Source organism: Xiphophorus maculatus, chromosome 19 (genome assembly GCF_002775205.1).
Source record: "Xiphophorus maculatus strain JP 163 A chromosome 19, X_maculatus-5.0-male, whole genome shotgun sequence".
Taxonomy (NCBI): Eukaryota; Metazoa; Chordata; class Actinopteri; order Cyprinodontiformes; family Poeciliidae; genus Xiphophorus; species Xiphophorus maculatus.
Window position 1 is genome coordinate 10,970,702 of NC_036461.1, and position 19,340 is coordinate 10,990,041.

At 36.6% G+C, this 19,340-nt stretch overlaps 1 protein-coding gene across 3 annotated transcripts in view; it reads right to left on the minus strand.

Moving 5' to 3' along the window:
* Positions 1 to 19,340, minus strand: part of LOC102226287 (probable palmitoyltransferase ZDHHC14) — a 47,249-nt gene that overhangs the window by 2,494 nt on the left and 25,415 nt on the right. For all 3 annotated transcript variants that reach the window (XM_023352669.1, XM_023352668.1, XM_023352670.1), the window contains exons 4-9: positions 17,732 to 17,884; positions 12,812 to 12,949; positions 10,732 to 10,780; positions 7,542 to 7,644; positions 6,455 to 6,564; positions 4,398 to 4,503 (exon numbers count right to left, since the gene is read on the minus strand). In XM_023352669.1, coding sequence (XP_023208437.1) covers positions 4,398 to 4,503; positions 6,455 to 6,564; positions 7,542 to 7,644; positions 10,732 to 10,780; positions 12,812 to 12,949; positions 17,732 to 17,884 — 659 coding nt within the window. The remainder of the gene's footprint in view (positions 1 to 4,397; positions 4,504 to 6,454; positions 6,565 to 7,541; positions 7,645 to 10,731; positions 10,781 to 12,811; positions 12,950 to 17,731; positions 17,885 to 19,340) is intronic.

Below are 19,340 nucleotides of genomic sequence, written 5' to 3' on the forward strand. Positions count from 1 at the left end.
ACCTTTAAGTAGAAAAAGAAAGTCAAACATCACTTAATTTTACTTTCCTTATAAACAATATTAACCAAGCGCCTCAGCACTTTCCCTTAGAAGCAATCGACAGAACAAGCAGGGACAAGACTGCTCAGACCAGCCTTGAACTGCAGGTGATCCAGAGAAAATGTGTTTTGGTTTGCTGACATGCAGCCATGATGACACAACAAACGTTTATATTTAAGAACTTAAGCTTTTATTTATGGTTCTCCTCTGCATCCCAACTTCACTCAGTTTCACCGATTACCCTTGGAAAACGGCATAGTCAGACTGCAGCATGGAATTCATTTCTCAGTATTTTTCTTTTTTTGTTTGTTTCATCATCATAGATTGTTGTCATGTATCCGATCGCTTCAGAGTCATAAATTGAGATCCAAGATATTCATTTGAAAAGACCACTTAAAAAATGCATTACAAAGGTTTCTGGTGAAGATTTATTTATTTTTAAATCCATTGTGAATTAAAGATCTTCACTAATATAATTTAATATTAGTAGTGAGTATAATATATTCTGCAGTGGTATGTTGGCATTTTAAAACCTCTGGCATGTGGTTGCATTTCTTTTACTTCAACTCCTTTTATACAGTAAGATTGATCAGATTTATATGTCTTAAAATCTATAAAAGATTTTCAAGCCAAATCTTGTATATAAATTCTCTTGTGAGGGTTTGGGAAAGGCAGCAAACTCAGCAATAAAATCACTTTGACATGTTTATTTGTTGCTTTGTCTTAAGGCCCTTGTAGTTCCATCACAGCTGTACTATCTAGAAGGTTTGAGAAATTAATACCAATAAATTCCTCTGAGAATAAATAAAATGACAAAAAATGTGATGCAACAAGTCAGATGTTCACACTTCAGAGCTATTACAAGGTTTTTGCAGGGAACTTGGAGTTAAATCTTAAAGTTTGAAATCAGACCAATTTAAATTTAAATAACTGAACTAATAATGCATATTTAACTTCACAAGGCAAGAAAACATTTTTAAACCTAAATTTGTGTGCTTTGGCAAGTGAGCTTTAGACCAAAGCGGTCAAACTTCAGCACAAACCCTGAGCAGTTAGTTTCATAAAAGTTACTGGTGCACATTTTAACAGAATACTGAACTAGATATAAATAAACCCATCCTGGCTGAAGAAGGCAGTGGTGAATAATGTAAGAAGACTATGTTGATTTTAACTGCCTAAACATTCAATAAATTGGTTTTAGCAGTAGTGGAGAAAGCTGCATTTCTGGGGATGAATTTTTGTTTCCTTCATTCTCACAGCAGAACATCCACATACTGTACCTCTGCCAGAACTACAAACCATGAAATTTGTTTTTTAAATTAGTTATTTTTCCTTACAAAAGTACAAATTTAATATTTCTACTAATGTAATTTAAGACCTAGTAACAATAAGTTGCCTCCATTTAATTAGAATTACAAAATGTAATATTTTTACAAGATCTTGCAGAAACCCTGTGGTACAAAACATCCGTTCCCCATTTATTTACTTACTTACTTAGTTTGTAGTTATTCAATTTTAAAAGGTCTTAATATGAGACAAACCTCACAAGTCAGTGATGTTTATCTCCCATTTAGGTTTTCTAAATGGAAGATAAACACTTTATAGAGTCCAGCCTGAGCAAGAAACTAGAATTAAAAACTGTCTCTTTCTGAGTGACATTTTTCACTAGAGATCTGAGCTGTTATGACAAAGAAAAAGTCATGCAACTGAAGGAAGGAAATTGGGCAGTAAAACTGAAAATAATGTGGGTTTAACAGTCTCTCATGGTGAAATGATCAACACAGAAATAGTGGTTGACCACATTGGTCTCTGGATGTCAGAGACCAATGTGAAAGGAAGTAAGGGTGAAAACTGAATCATGACATAAACAACAGGTTTTTTCCATCCTACTCAGAGATGTTTAGATTTTATCTAATTAAAGACTGGAGTCAATGTTCAGGTGGCGACACAAAGAAGTGCTTAGGCCTCTCCTCAACTGAGGCGAATCCAGAACGGAGGGGTTTGTTATCAAGGTGTGACGTGCCTTCATATTATCCATCGTTACCATAGCAACAGCTTAAAAGGCCCCTCTCTGCATGGCAGCCTGTCAGGCTTCTGAGCAGCTTCACAGACAAAACACATCACAAGGAAGCGGAGCTTTCATCGTCAGACAAATGGAAACATCTAGATGCGTTTTGAAACTCCGCTAAAAATGGCAAACCCAACATGCGACAAAACAAGGGAACATATGCGATTTGTTTACTTGGCTCCAAACACATCTTGGTGTTACATAATAGAAGTGGACTATTGTCTGGATGACTGGTAAGAACTTTTGTAATGCGATGCAATGTTTACAGGCCAGCTATAGCAGACAGATGGCCGTTATTTGTGGATGCACTAACGTAGGGGAATGCACCTTCGGCTTTCCTCCCAACACACACATCCGACGTTGAGACAGCTCACACTCATGAAAAAGCAAGTATGATGAGGTCAAGATTGGTGAGAACAAAGAGGACAACTGTGGTGCACAGTGGAAGAAGTGAAAAGGCGAGATTGCAATGTGTGAGGTAAACACCAGTTGCCTCCATTCAAGCGTCAGAGTGACACAGACATCGCCTGAACAACACCAACTACATTCTCCCAAACTGACGCTACTTTAAAGAAAAGGGTTGTTGACTTTTGGAGCACAATGGACCGACTCATTGTCCAACTCATGTCGCTCTGCAATGTGGAGATTTTCAGCGTGGTGGCAGGGAAAAAAAACCCAAAACACTCAGCACTGCTTCTGTTGACCTAATTTACAAGCAACACTGAGCGTCTCCTACTCAGCTGAAATTATTGCTGACTTGCTCGCTGGAATCCAGAGCAAAACCATCAATTTAAATCTAGAGAGAAACACCAACTAGATTTACTTTCTCTGATGTGAGCAATAAAGATGAGTGGAGTTTGTTGTGTGGTGGGTTATTTAGTGAAATTAACCACATGTGGACAAATAGCTTAAATTATCTTGGGTTGTTTTGTAAAAATATGCGCAACATCTTCAAATTTAAGCACGTCTTTTCCTGTTTTCAGTCAGTTACGATCACCAAAATTATTTATATTTGTTATATGCCAGAAAAATAAGGCAACTTAATGCTTGCACACTAAAATTAACCCACCTTTACACAACTTGGAAAAACTCAGAAGATCATGGGTTTGTAAGCCACTGATAAAATAATCCACATTATTTGAGTTTATCGGAGGCACGCCTATTGACATTTTTAAGGCAACACCTCAAACACACTCCTTCCTTGTGATATCATAAATACAAGAAAACTAAAGAAATCAGCTAAAACACCAGGAACACAAGTCATGGCTCCAAACGTGTGGTTCAGCAATAAATTAAACAATTTATTATCTTTAATTATCTAGCTATGAACAATACACAAATCTGTGTGTGTACCCTTAGAAGTGTTTCCTTATTTTAGCATATTTAGAGTTCTTCAAAACCAGTAATACCTTTATGAAATGTTCCCAAATCCTAAGAACCCTCCACAAACTGCAGTGTGTTGTGTTAGGATTTGTGTCATAGCTTAACACAGAATAGAGCATAATTTTGAATTGAAAGAAAAGGCATGCATCAATGATTAAATACAATAAAAAATATCTGAAGTATGGGCATATTTGTATTTTATACGTTGTAAAACAACTTTTCACAGCAATTACAGATGCAAGGCCTAAGCAATTCTATTATGTATATGCTTTGATCTAAACCAAAATCAACAAACCAGAGAGGCATTTTTGCCTTTGGTTCAGCTAAACATAATGTGCTCAGAAGGAATCTGAAAAAAAAAATAGCTTATTTTAACTCGTACCCACGATATGAAGATTTAGATTTTTCAAGTAAAGAACAATTTTATTCTTATTTTTAGTTTTCAAACATTTTTCTTCAAAAGAATATTCAATCTTTAAAAAAATTACTTTATAAAAAAGGAATATTTTTTATAAAGTATTCTTTGTCATTCTTTGTGGAAATATTGAACATATTGCTTGAAAACACCTTAGAAAAACTGCAAAAGTTAGGATTTATTTTTAACCATCTTCACATTTTAAAATTAAATTCTTTGACCAGAGCTGCCAAGAGCGATGTTACTAAAGTGTCACATGCAGTTTGCTGCTCTGTGCAACAGAGATTAGAAAAGATTTGTTCAATTGAAATAGTGAGATGGCAAGGGGATCCTGTTTTCACCTCTGCTCCATTTTTGACAAAACTCTGCACGTAAACCAGCTGAGCACAACTGTATAAACATCCACATCAACTGGTGAAACGCAAATCTGTATTTTTCACTTTTATTAAATCTCCCTGAGGAAACAAGAGGGGTCTCAGGTCTGTGTCTTACCATGTGGCTTTGCTGGGAATGGGTGGCACCATACATTGTGATGCCATTGGTAGGAGGTGCCATCTGTGGTGCGTCTGCTTCGATGAAGCCTCGTCTGTCAATGAGACTGCAGAGAAATGCAAGAATAGATGAGCTAAAGGTAACACAGCAAACAGCATAGCAGAGCAGCAAGACTCAAAGATTATCTTTATTAAAACCATGATAATCTAATAAGACATTAAAGTTAGATAAACCGTCATAATTCCTTCAAGGTAGAGAGAATTATGACAGGTGAAATGACCCTTTATGTGCAAACACTGTAAATACTTTGATGCATAAAGTTGTGCACAAACTCTATTATTCAAGTCTTGACCAAGAGAGAGGCTGAGCGAGCACAGACCCCCATATTTCCGCCAACAGAGATCCATAAAACCAGAACTTGGTGATAAATCACTGCAGTCCTGCAGTGGGGCAGTGGAGTGAATCATTGTTTCTGTCCCATCGTTAATGCTGCAGAGCCCTGACGCGGCTGCTTAGACACCAACCTGCTGAACTCTGGTATGCACATGCACACGTGAGCGCTAATGGGCTACATACAGCACACAGAGGCCATTTATCAACCAGACAGAGGTTGATCAGATACAGAGTAATATCTAGCAGACAAGCATGCAGCTAGAGAGTTGTTAAACTGCATAAACAGGATAATCATTTCACACAAGGAAGTCTGGACAGACAGTTTCAGTGGGGCTGAGTTGGCTGCAGGGAAAAATGTTTTTCTCAGAATCAGAAATCAACTAAAAGGAGAACGCAGCAGCAGCCTGAGTTACATTAAAACACACATTTAAAGGCACCATTCAAGGTCTCAGCAGAGAATGCTAAACGACGACCTGCGCATAAGAATGTGAGAGGCGGTACTGCTTGCTTGGACTTTAGACGAGGGGAGATGTTCCCATAATACTGTTGGATCCAGCTGCATGGTGCCTGTGGCCACAAACACAGACACAAATGCCCAGATGGCAGCCACCTGTGCACTGAGGACTCTCCTCACCACCCACAGGAATCATTACTGGAGATTTATTGCTTGAGACGGCCAGAGCACAGTGCACCCAAACGGCTTATTAGGAAAGTCTCTAAAAGCCTTCAACAGAACTTTTCTTAGTTTGCATTATGGTGTGGGCATCTATGGATACATTTATATGACAAACATATTACAGAACCACAAAGTCTTGGGCGTTTGTAGTAATTTTAGAACACCTTCAGCTTTTCAAGGATTCAGATTGTCACAACCAGTAATCACCACTGTGGTAAATTACCAAAGGGAGCTTTTACATCCCTTCGTAAGGTGCTGGACTGTTTAAAGTTTTTTTTTTTTTTTTTTTTTTACATCTTTTGAGTCTCATTTCTTTAAAAAAAAAAAAGAAAAGGGAACAGCAGTCAGGAAAGACACTCAATAACAGCTATCTGTTCAGTCAGTGCTCAGTAATCAGGGAAAGGCCACCAAGAACCACAGCTTGAAAGAAATCTGAACGGTTGTTCAAACTACTGAAGCAATGAGCAGTGCTTAAAGTCACATGGAGAGGAAAACATAGCTGTGACAGCTGGCTCGTAAATGACCAGAAAAAGGATGAAATCTAACAAGTCTAAAAAGCTTTGATCTTGGATGTGGTTAGAATAGGCCTGAAATTGTTTACACTCTTCCTGTTTCGTCTTTGCTAAGTTTAGAAAAAGGCTGCCTGGAGGCTCATTTCAAAGAAGTTCCTCACATCAAACAGAGTCTTAATGGACCGTTTCAAAGTTGGCCTCTGGAGAAAACTAAGAATTACAATGAGGGGAAAAAGGAGTTAATTATTTCAGTAAAAAGAGAAAAAAATACATAAAATAAGACAGACAAGGACCTCAAAATCCAGGACATATCTTGAGTGAGACCTTTAAATGTCACTTTCACAGTGGGGTTGCGAAATAGATTGGCTCTGTTTATATGATGGGTGACAACCATGTATATGCTGAACAGGTTATAATGTGGGCATCTGGAAACTTGCAAACAAGCTCATAAAAACACATCGACACACTCGTCATACCTTGGTGGCAGGGGTCCACAAAGCGCCATACAGCAGTTGGTGAATATATTGCCAGAGCTGTAAGGGTTGTAGTTGTCCTTCCCTCTTTTAGAAGACCACGACCCTTTTATCTGGAAGAGATGGCACATCTTAAACAAGCAGGCATTTAGAGTCATGTCCAAACAGAACATGTGATGCAGTGTTGTATGTGCCACCAACACTGAAAGTGTTGGTGGCACATACAGAGTTCAAGTAAGTGTCCTTGACATTATTAACAACATGCAGTAGCGAGCAGAATGGACTGCACCAAGCTGCGATAACATTTTCTCTGCTCTGAGTTGAAAAGAATCCAGAGCTCAAGCTGTGTGCACATGTTAGGAGTGAGCATCAACAAACTATATTTCTCGTGGAGCCTATCCTACGGCAAGGTTACTCATGTCAAGTAAATAAACACAAACTAAGGATACATTTTGAGTAGGACTTGTTCATAAAACATGAGTTTTTACACTTTAAATAACTGGTTCCCAAACCTTGCAGACTCTTTCACCTACAATAGCAGTGGGACCCTGTTGTAACCAGGGGTTGACACCAGAAACATCATCAATTATTAATATATTATATTTATTCTTTTGGGAATACTCATTTATTTTTATTTGTTATAACAGATCTGGGAACATCCAGCCATTTAAAGGTTTTCAATCTACCCGCATTAATAAAAACAACAACAACACCAAAAAACATAACTCTGAATACAATTCCAAATATCCTACTTTGATTTAGAAAAAAAAACCTGCATTTATTTTAAGTCTTTTTTTAAAAGGCAGTGCCACCAAATACTAGAGATTGTATGGAATAAATAGAAAAATTCACTAAAATATTTCCCGCTATTTGTGCATATAGCAAGCAGAAATAATGTTGGTAAACAGGAAAGGTTTAGTCAGATTTAATGTCAGACAGTGAGTATAAAGATCTCCACTCCCATTTTATTTCAATTTAATAATACCTAATTAATCCAAAAACATCAAGAGCAAAACATGTTGATTTGTGATCGATCACAAATCGCCTTGAATAAATACTTTTGTAAAACTCATTCAATGTTCATACTCACATCTTCATTTGTGGTCTGATTGGAGCTGATCAGGTAGGTATGGAAGCCTGAGAGGCCCACTATGGACCAGACAGAGAAAAAACACACCACCACCTCCAGCACAGTGACACCATCAAGGTTAAGGAATCATTTTCAACAACACTACGGACGACAATGTTAAAAGCTCAGACTGGTACATAACAGACCCATTTGGAGCCAAGATGGACTATAAAAATGCAGCTGTAGCAGAGACTATACTGACCTACAGCCTGAAGGCCGTCCACTTGCCAACACTTCCCAGTTAGCAGTTCATTTGGATCTAGCTGTAGAGCGCAACTCATTTCATGTGCTCACTTGAGAGCCCACAATACATAAACACTTGGAGAAAATCATTTCACATTAACAGAACTCAATGACAAAGACCCCTTAGGCCGGGCATGTACTACATCTTAGGGTAGTCTCTGTAAGAGTGTATTTTATTCTGAAAACACACAAAGATTCAGATTGTACTACTTCATAATTTATTGTCTCAAGGAAGTGCCAGAGGTGGTTACTCACAGACATAGAGTCTGTACTTTAAAATCCTTCAAAACTCAATTAATCTTTAACCTTGTGTTTTTTTTTCACCCATCAATATCTTCCCTGCAAGCAAAGTCAAAGCACATCACTAATTTATTGGTACAAAGAATTGCACTGATACTAACAACAGTCATTTTTCCTTTGGCAGGACATCATCAGGTTAGCAAACCCTCTGCCAGAAAAAGTTCTCACTCAAGAACAGAGAAAGGGGATATTTAAATATTTAAACATGCTGTCTACTGTATGTCATTAGGAGTGAATAATTTGCACACCTGGCATCCTTTACATCCTATATTAAAAAAATATATCAAAGTCCTCATCTCTTTTGTTCTGGATAAACCTGGCATATTTTATTGTTTTGATTTAAAGGCAAAACAGCTTTTTATCAAACTTCCACAGAATAGCTGGCAAAGATTTAATTAAAATGGCAACGATTAACAGCTGAAAGTCAATTCCAAACGGTATGAGGAGAAACTTTGCTGCAATTAGTGTCTGGATCCCACAAAGTTTAACAAAAACATCTTTAATGTTGCATTAAGTCTTATATTATTGTTAAGAGAGAAAAGCTAATGAAATCAGTGTCATTTTAAAATTAAAGAAAACAAAACAGAGTTGCTTGTGTTTGTTTTTAGTAAGCTCGAAAAACAATAAACAGATGCAGGTTGTTCAAACAGGCAGTATAACAGCATACAGTTAATAGAGAAGCAAAATTAATTGCAATTTGATTTAGAGTAACTGGAAGTATATCAGAAAGATGATGAAGGTGTAGACAAAGCTACATATTTCTGCCATAAATGTAGTAGGTACTAAAATGGAAACAAAGTTATACAAGAAAAAAAACATGCATTTTATCCTGGTGAAAATAACATCCACATACAGTATGTAGCATCCTCCAAAATAGATCTAATAAAATAAATTTAATTCAGGATGTTTTAGATTAACAAAATCTGTTGCAACTTTTAAAGAAAAATGTTGCAGACTGTCAAACAAACAGAACATATAGTAATGTGAAGACAGGACGTTGTTTCCAGTCATGATAGATATTTTTAAACTTTGAAGTCTGAATCTAAAATTATTTTAGGGGAAAAAAATATATTATTGGTTGTTTAACAAAGCATTGCTCTGTTTGCCACAAGCCCTCTCCTGATTGGCTGATCAGGTCTTTCTGATGTCTCCTCCCCTGAGAGCTCCAGATCTTAAGACTCAATCTCCATCAGACACTGCATTTATTTTTGAATAAAACTGCACGTCTGTGTCATGTACCCTGGACGTGCTTAGTGTGCTTCCTTCAAATCCAACTCAATCCCAACCGTAAAGAGAGATACCATAAAGACACCCAGACTACTGACTCAGGCAGAAGTTTTGAATGAAAAAGCAGCAGCTTGAACCAAGATTTCCGCATTAGTCAAGCTGTAGATGGCAGTGAGGGAACCACAGCACAGATGTTTCTGTAAATGAGACCACAGAACAATTTCAGGTCATATAAATCACTCTTCAGTTCTATTCCTGCTGTTCTGGTGCTTAAAGCTGATGAAACAAATTATTTTGAAGCCTCGGTCATCTCCCTTTTTAATTTCCCTTCTTAAATAAATGCAGAATTTAGACATAAAATGATGCCTGCGGGGGTTCCAATCCTCAAAGCAGTCATCAGGGGGTTTGATTCCCGACCCTCAGACATCTGCTCCATGTCTTTTCCATTTCTCTCTCTGCCCATTTCCTGTAAGATCACTGCCAATAAAGACCACTAACATCACAAAAAAATGTGTGTCGAAAAAACCTATTTATTCACACTAATAAAACCTGAAGCTCTTGGGAAAAGTTTTGTATGTTTCATCAGTTTAGAGAATATTCTAGACATTACTTCTCTAATCATAAAACTTTCATTTGACCTTGTAGTTTTGGAGTATAAATAGTTTGGTCTGTCTTTATTATTGTGGTCTTATGGTGGTATTCTATTTTTTAACTTAATTAATAATAAATACAATCTAATAATAATAGAATGGATTAATAATTTCTTGTTGATTCTTATTTTCTCAGTCGAAGTATAATTATCCTTTGTTGAATTTAAATATATTCCATTCTGAAAATTAAAAGGAAATCTCCACATTTCTCTGTAAATATGTCAGATTGCTAGATCAAAGGGTCAACAATTTCTGTAGCAAACTGATGTTTAATGATTATGACAGATTGTGGGATTGACTGGGTTTAAAGTCATAATGTAATTTAAGATAACTTAATCATACTACAGCCATGATGTTTATTCTGTGGAAGCTGGAAAACCAATTATTTATGGCATTGGCAAAATGTACTGTACTGTAATACATTCAGTTTGATGTCCATATTCAGACCTGAAAAAAAGCTGCTGCAAAGTACAGTCAATAATTAAAAATATATCCTATCAGTCACTTTCTTTATATTTTTTGCATTTAGTGCAAAATAACATTCTACTGGCCTTTTTCCAGTGGATTAGAATTTTCTTTGTTGCTTCGTTTATTTATGAAACTGCAGAAAATCTTTTTTCCAAAAGTGTCATAATTAGCAGTATTAAGGCAATAATCAGACATCAAAGAAATCACTCTTATAAAGCAAATATTCATCAGCTCACACTGTTCAGGGTTTGGCAAAAGGATATCTTGCAGGACTTTCTTTAAGTGCAGTGAGGAATCCTTTTCGATATGAACCTGTGAACACAGAAAAGCACTTTTTGTGAGACATTTAATGCAGTTGCTTTTCTGGAGCATGTGCAAAAGCTCTGGATGCAGTGCTCACTTATAGTATTGTGAAGCAGTAAGTATTTACCCCCTAAACATTTCTTCTATTTTTGGTTCTGTAAAAAAGCACACTTGCATGTTTCAGATCAAACATTTTTTATGAGACAAAATTAACCTGAGTGAACACAGAAATGCTAGTTAGTCTTTTGCATCACTGTGTTTTAGCACATTCTTCTTACTGAACCACACTGAATGGTGTTCAAGCATGTGCAATTACTACTTAATTAGATTTAAGTCCAGGCTTTGACTTTTAATTGTTTGTTTTTATTCCCCCAGAGTCATTCAAATGCAGACTTGCTTCGGACCATTGTTCTGCTGCATAATACAGCAGTACTTGACCTTAAATCTATGAACTGACACACTCCAGCAGGATTTTCTGCTAGAGAGCAGGATTTATAGTTCTACAGCAAGTTGCCTGAAGCAGTAAAGCAGACCCAAACCTTCAGACGACCAACACCAGGGTTTGATTGTCTCCATCATGTTCTTTTTCTAATATTCTCCATCTTTTACAGTTTTTTGTTTTTATTTTTAGAACTGACATTGTCAGGTGTTATACAAGTCACAATACACCTTCATTGGTCCAGTCTTATTTCATTGAAAAACATCTAGAGAGCAGATTTCATAGTTCTACAGCAAGTTGCCTGATGTGGGATTTGTCAGTCAGCCCTCTCTCATGGCAGAGCAAAAAGGGACGGTGGCCAATATTCACACCTTTGTAGAGGTAGATAACATCGCTTTTAGATGCAAGTATCAGCCGATCACCCAAAACATGAGGAAACTGAGAGCAGATGGATCGATGTAGCCCTAAATAGCGGGCAGGCTCTTATTCAGCTGCATGACTGTGGCAGCTATGTGTGAACTTGATGGATCTTAAAGGTCTCCTTCCTACTGAATTCCTCTATTTTCTCTTGTCCAAACTTTCTCCTCAGATTTAAGGAAGGTATTTAGAGCGCAGAACCTGCTCCAGTAAGAAAACTCTTCAGAGAAAGACACTAATGAAGAGCTTGATAAAATAGACTTCTGTATTGCAACATATAATAGTCTATTATCTGTGTTTTAATATTTCCAGAATCTAGAAAAGTTTATTACTGTTCCAAGTTTTCACCTTTTATGCATCATGTTTTGCTGTGTGGTTTGCCGAAGTCCCAAATCTTATTAAAGGACCTTAAAACTCCTTCCAGTCTGACAGAGGTAATAACTTTATTTCTCTTGCATTCTTGAATAAATCTGGATTTAGGCAATGTTGTGGCTTTTTAACATATTTTAGTCTACTTCAGCTGAACTCAGCTTTTGACAAAATGTGCCAAAATTACTTGGAACGTGTTTTCCTCTTTATATATCAAACCAGTGTTTACAACTGTTTGATGATCTGAAAGCCATAAATCTTTTACCTGCGGCAAGAAAAGCAAACAGAGAAAATTTGTAAGGAGACAAATACTTTAGCTTTACTCTAGCTTTAGGAGACAGTTTTAGGAGACATCTTTAAGGTCAATTTTATACTTAAAAAACATCATCAACCATCAGTTAAGCACTATTTAAACATCAACTAATACTCCACTACCAATGAGTTGTGGATAAACTAGGTAGGTTTTATCACAACTATATATAACAAATGTAGGACTGAGCTGTGACTCATGGGATCCAGTGGGAGTAAATCTATAAGTTCCTCAGTAATTGCTCTCAAGAGTTTATTATTATTATTTTTGCTCATTTTTTCCGTCCTCAGATCAAGTTTACACCATAAAGTATGATTCAAAACCACAAACCCAAAAAGGGCGATGTACTGAGCTGTAAACTGGCTGCTCCCAGCTGGAAGGCCGGTAACGAGCCAGAACTCTGCAGCTTTTCACACCGCCCACTTACAACCTGCTGGCTTGAAATACTCTGAGAGCGCAGTCAGGAGGAGAGTGTGTGTCTGCACTGTGCCAGTGAGCTACTTACTTAAAATGATGTGTGTGATGACAAAGGCGAAGATGAAGATGGTGAGGAAGGAGAGGGAAAGGATGAACATGTAGAAGAAACGGTAGTTCCTCCTTCCCACACAGTTTCCCACCCAGGGACAGTGGTGGTCAAAACGCTCTGCAAGGACACAGAGAGGGAGATCAGAAAGTTATTGGTGACACAATGAAAACACTGAAGTTTGAGATCCATCCAAAGCTTAAACAAGAAAAGAAAAGAAAAGAAAAAACAAGATTATAGATGGTTATATAACCCTTGCTGAGAATTTGTGTAAGCCAAAGTCTTACTGCAAATTAAGCTTCACTGATTGGAGAAAGGGATGCCCCCATCTTGGCTTAGAGATAGACATAACAGAAGTTTAAGATTGACAAGTTGGTCTGAATATCTGAAGAATAAGTGTGAATGTTTGTGAAAATAAATAGAAAGATATATTTAAAAAATTACATACGCCAAAAATGGATTTTTTTTTAAAATTTAGCAAATACAAGCTGACTGGCGTGGCTATCACGGGACAGAAAATACACCACCGTAAAACAATCAAGATGGTTAATCAAACACTTTCGCAACTTAAGAAATGAAGTGGTAGTCTTGGTACGTCAATCTGTGAATATTTGACCACATGAGAGATGATAACAAACCAGGTAGAAAGTGTTTAAAAATATTCCACTGAGCTGAAAAGACGTTTTCTGTAGTGTTTTATAGATCAGCAATGTTTTATTTAATCATTAAGCCATTTTATTGCTCTTATTTCACTGATTACTCTGAGAAAGAAGTATTTGGTGTTGTTATTTAATCCCCACGAGTAACGCAGTCTAATCTCTGAGTGCAGACTACGTGCCGTGCTCAGTGGTAGCTACTTAACTAATTAATTAGATCCATTATTAGCTTAGTGAGGTGAAATGACCTGCTTTTGTCTCCGCTGATCAATGCCTGACTGAAACACGTCTGGAGCTGGAGCCTCCTCTGAGAAAGGACAGCTACAACTAGTCGAAGCTAATTGCGACAGTCTGTCAAGAGTTTCTATGAAGTGACCAATGCAGGTAGAAGAGAAGGTGAAGCTTTTATTGTCAGATTCTTCTTCTACTTTCTCTGGAAACCATAAACATTTTATGTTAACGTTATATCATAGTTGGTAAAGAACAAAAAACATCTAATAAAGAATGTTGAAACTACTCTGTAGCAATATATGGTTTTAAAAAGGAAACAATACCTCTAAATGGCTTCATAATAATGCAATATATTCCTATTTATTTACCAGAATTCTTTTGATGCATTTATTTTCTGCTTACATAACTACACAAATCCCCCAAAGGGCTTATTGCAGCTATGAATGTCCTCAAACTGAAGCACATCAAAAGAGCAATAAAATTACCATTAAAATCAATTATTCAATTCCAACCCTCTGTTAACTCAGACAAGCAGCAGCATTCATCCAGACTTAAAAACACAGAGAGCTGCCAGTTTAAACCACACAGGCAATAGTATGTCATAATTCTGTGCATGCCATAACCTTCTTCTATCATACCCAAAGGGATAGAAGAACCTTAATAAAAAGGCAGTGAATCTTCCATGTTATTACCCTGGACAGCCACTGGGGTGAGGATATCCATTTTGGCTTCTTACTTATTTAACAGCATGTTATCCCTCTGGCTTTCACAACACCACAAGCAGAAAAACTTAGAAACACATTCCTTACTTTTTTTTTATTGGAACAAGAAAACTTTTTAATTTTTAGAAGAAATATTACCCCGCTTGTTCTCAATGATAACCATTTAGAGACACATGACCTAAGGCTGATAAAATGTTACAGTTACTACATGTTTAGAAATGAAGGCGTGAAAGTTTTAGGGAAATCTACAAAAAAATAAGCATTTTTAAATTGCAATTTATAAAAAGAAAACATTTTAATAAAAGATTTAAACTGCCGAGTTAGAATATTTACTGCCTTTTTAACTAAAAACACACATTTTACTTTTAAAACATGTATTTTAACACTTGTACCTGCATCAGTACTATTTCACCTCATAATCCTAATTAAAGTTAGAGGACATGGTAGGGTTGAACTGCAGTCTAAGTTAATCACAGAGCTTTGCAGGTGTATACAGTTTTCTTCTGAAAACATTCATTCACCCTTAATGTGATCTTCACAAAGCTGTATTTTTAGTTCCAGAAAACACCAGAATCTGTTAAGAAAAAAAACTGCATCATCAGGTCAGAACATCTGAAATCACAGATGAGAAATTGGCCACAAAAACCCCAGATCTTTTAACAACAAGCCGGATCTCTCTTTATTCTTTTCAACCCAGCGGATATGCTGTCCAGGATTTCCAAAATGGTCTAAAAATAGTTTTCAGATTTAGCCCTGAGAAGGGAGCTGCATGTCTGGTTTTTGTTTATATGTGCTATTTGTCTTTGGCTGGCAGAGCTAAGACTTGTAGCTCTGGATTCAGAGATGGAATGTGTTTACTGGGAACAGTTTTCTGCAGGGATTCTGCACTCATGCTTATAAATCCATTAGAGTCAATATACTGTCCATTTAAATTCAGTTCTGCCCAAAGGCCTGCGGATTACAACCTACTGTTGCTTTTTTGCTATTTTTGTTATTAATCTTGTCCCTGTCAAACATTTTAAAAATTGCAATGGTGATTCTGTTGAGCTTCAGGAAATTTAGTAAATTTACCACCAGAAATTGTGAAATTTTTTCCCCAGCTTGTACATGGACCGAAAAACGGAAATAATGAACTTTCAGATCACAACAGTTATTTTTCAGTCATTATCCCAGTTTTTATAAATAAAAAAATATTACACACGGCTTGTACACAGGGTTCCAGTCATTTCTTTTAAATCTGTGTTTTGTTTATATTCAGGTTTTATATTGCATAATTACTTTTTAAAACTAAGGCTAACGAGTTAAGAAAAGACGTATTTGTGACCAGCCTGGAATGCTTTTCTTATTAATAGATTAAAAAGTTATTTTCAGAAAACTCAACCTCAACCGTGTCACTCAACCTAAATAATCTAAATCTAAATTTGTGGCAGACTCTCCTGCTTTGTTTCCCTCCAGCTTCTGCTGAAGGTTTCTTCCTGTTATAAGGGAGTTTTCCTTTCCGACATTCGGCGTGAGGAATTGATGCAAAGTCAGCAACACAGTGCAAGAGACACCGCACCACATGCTCACCCAGGAGGAGTGAATGATGCAAATTCAGTGGCTCGATCAGCAATCAGCAGGGTTTCCTTAGACAAAAAAGTTTTAACCAATTTAAATAATAATTTAAACTTGACTGCATTGTTAAATAGCCAGGAGTGAATATTGGAATGAAGTTTAAGTTGAATCTGAATCTTTGTATAAGTTTGGATTTAATTGACTGTGTGTATATAAATTGTATGTTTTTTGTGTGCAAATGTCTTTAGAGGGCATTCCTTGTGAATCGATGCAATATTATGCTCCAATCTGTGTCGTGCATTTATTTCAATTCACAAACTAAAATCTACAATGGCATGGCAACTTGTCCAAGATGTGTATCTCGCCTCTCGCCCAATGGCTGCTAGAGATGAGCTCCAGCCCCCCTGATGTCGCTGCAGGGATAAGTGTGTTTAGATAATGGATGCATGGAAATTTAAATTTGTGTTTAAACAATGCAGACAAAGCATACAACTGTAACACTGCAGGTCTTTGTCAATGTCATTTCAGAAATCAATTCATCGCAGCCTGGATGCAAACCTCCTGCTCTGTCTCATCTTAAAAAAAATAAATGAAACAGAACAGCCATGTCTCATTGGTTCTTTTTATTAGACATGAATCATCTGCTTACAATATTCATAAAATATAACTTTATGTAAGAATATAAATTGCCTGTCAGCTGTTCTTCCATCTTTGTGAAATTGTCCTTCCTTCATTTCTCCCAGTGTGCACAAACTGTCTGATTACCATCTTTTCATCGTTTTCTTTTATAGGCTCTTTATCTTTGTCTCAAATGTTGCCCAACTGCTCTAACAGGGAAACAGACAATGAAACACAGAGCTGACTCTAAAGAGTGGGAAGGCCTGACCAATGAGGCTTCTGATAACTGTTTCTTTTAACACATCTTTTGCATAGTGTTTTATTAAATAAAAAAGAAAATGAATCTTTACATTTTCTCCTTTTTATGAAGACTGTTTTTCCATTCAATTGAGGGATGAACTGAGTATAATTTCAGTAAACAAGTTTTCAATTGATGCCCTTTTCCAAGCAGGTCTGCGTCATATTCCAGATATTTAGCTTGACTTCAAGTGACAATCTTTCCAAAATCAATGTGAAGTCACAGTGGTCTCCATCCACATACTGTACTCCATTATGAAATAAAATATTTCACCCATCAGATCTGTGATTTTTTTTTTTTTTTTGGTAAACTTAGCAAAAGTATCCAATCAAAAAATGCTAAATATCAAATAAAGATAACCTTTGTCAACACAAAAAGTTTTAAAATTATTTTATTTAGAGAAAAAGCTAACTAAATCGACCAGACACCACACAGAAACAAATTGTCCACTAAAACTATTGAGTACTTCCAATAAATTTCTAACAGGAGTTGTTGAATATGAAACATTTAAGAGAAACTAAAGAGCAAGAGCATATTTTTACTGCATAAACAATGACCTTCATTTCCATGTAAAAAACAAAAAGAACAAATGGAATTTTGTTTTTATAAATTTGTTTGGTTTCTTTCCACAACTATTTTTTAAAGAGAACTTTTCATTTAACTTTTATGATTAATGTTTATGTTCCAAGTGGAGAAAATTAATTTCTTGACTTTTCTTTGGAAGTGTGATACAAATTCCAAACTACAGAGAACATGCACTTACATGCTAAAAGCATGCAGGACTAAAATTTCCAGCTAAAACTTAGAAAACGCCATAACTCACCCACACAATTGTCGCAGAGGCTGCAGTGGGAGGCACGTGGTGGTCTGAAGATTTTGCATGTGAAGCAATACTTTAACTTGACTGTTTGGCCATTGATGACAACCTCTTTGGTCCTGGGAGGAGGCCTGTAGCCTGTGGTGCCGTTGGCCACATCTGGGCAAGAGAAAAGAAAGAGGGAACCAAAGAAAGGCATGAGAATCCGTGCAGAGCTCGGTGCATGAGGCTTTAATGTGTGCATGAATATTTTTGTGGGACACAAGTAACACCTAATTTTAAAATTTTCCTATGATGTAGAGGTGTGATGCTGATTGACAGATCAACAATAATTTCCCCGACGGGTGAGCTTTTGAAAGAACCAAAAGCGACTGGCAACATCACATCTCAAAACTGGGATGGAGTCCCAGTGGGGACTCCTGGATGTGCTTGAGGATTGAGCTGAGGGAAGGGGCGGGGGGTCTCTATTCAGACTGTTAGGATGGATGGCTTCTCCATTGAAGCTTTTTTTTTTTACTGAGCGGTATGCACCGATTATCTGGCTCCGTTTTAAACCTATAATGCTGGTTCAGGTAACATTAGCATCAGTTAGAAATATAATAACTGAAACATCACTCTATAACCCCTTAAGAAGCTGCTGTGAATGATTTTAGGACTAAGAAAGCAGTTGTGAGAGGCTAAACAGCAAGGATGAAAGCAATGACAGTAATTTTTTATGAGATAAAAACTAGAGCATGTATCCTACCACTGTTGTGCCTCCTCAGAGAACTCTTATAGAGAAAGAAGGAAATAGTGTGTGTAGGAAGATAATTTTGAGATCCCGGTGAAGCCTGTGTCTTTAAAGTAGAATATGTGTGTGTGTATTAGTGGGGAGGTAGGGACTGCAAAGCTTATGTGGGTGTTTGACATTTCTAAAAGAGAGCATTGGAAATTCAGCTTCTATTGAATGTGCCCCTATTGTGAGGAATGCCTACAACATGCTCTCTTCTCTCCTCCGCTCCGATCGCCTGCCCTCAGAACATTCAGAGGGACAATAATGACAAACTTGAGAGCAATTTGGGGGATCTGCTTTCACAGCTCCTGCTAGGAGATGACCATGTTTGGGTTATTATACCAATGTAAAACCAAACCAAAAACCAATTTCTTTCAGAAATATTAATGTCCCTTGAAGTCGTCCACATTTTGTCCTGTTGCGACTGCGAATCTCAATACAATTTTATGTTCTAGCCCAACACAAAGCTGTCTATAAATTCTTGAATGAATTTTGAATACATGTTTAACTTTCTGAAAGGAACAGCAAAAAAAATATTAAAATTTTTTATGATATTCTTTTTTTTTTTTTACTGTACCAATATACACACTGGAAACAAAGCCATCAGTTTCTGCCGGTTTTATATCAAATGACCCTAACAGGTATTTCATGCACAGTAATGTGTGTGGTTCAATTTGATTTTTAATTTGAAATGGAAATATTTAACATACACAATGTGATTTTGAGTGATGTGAATTCAGGACCCGAAACAAGGAAAACACATCACTTGAAGGCAGAATAAATGAGGGTTTATATTAATTGTTAAAGTTTAAATTATTAAGATTTTTTGGTAATAAATATTTT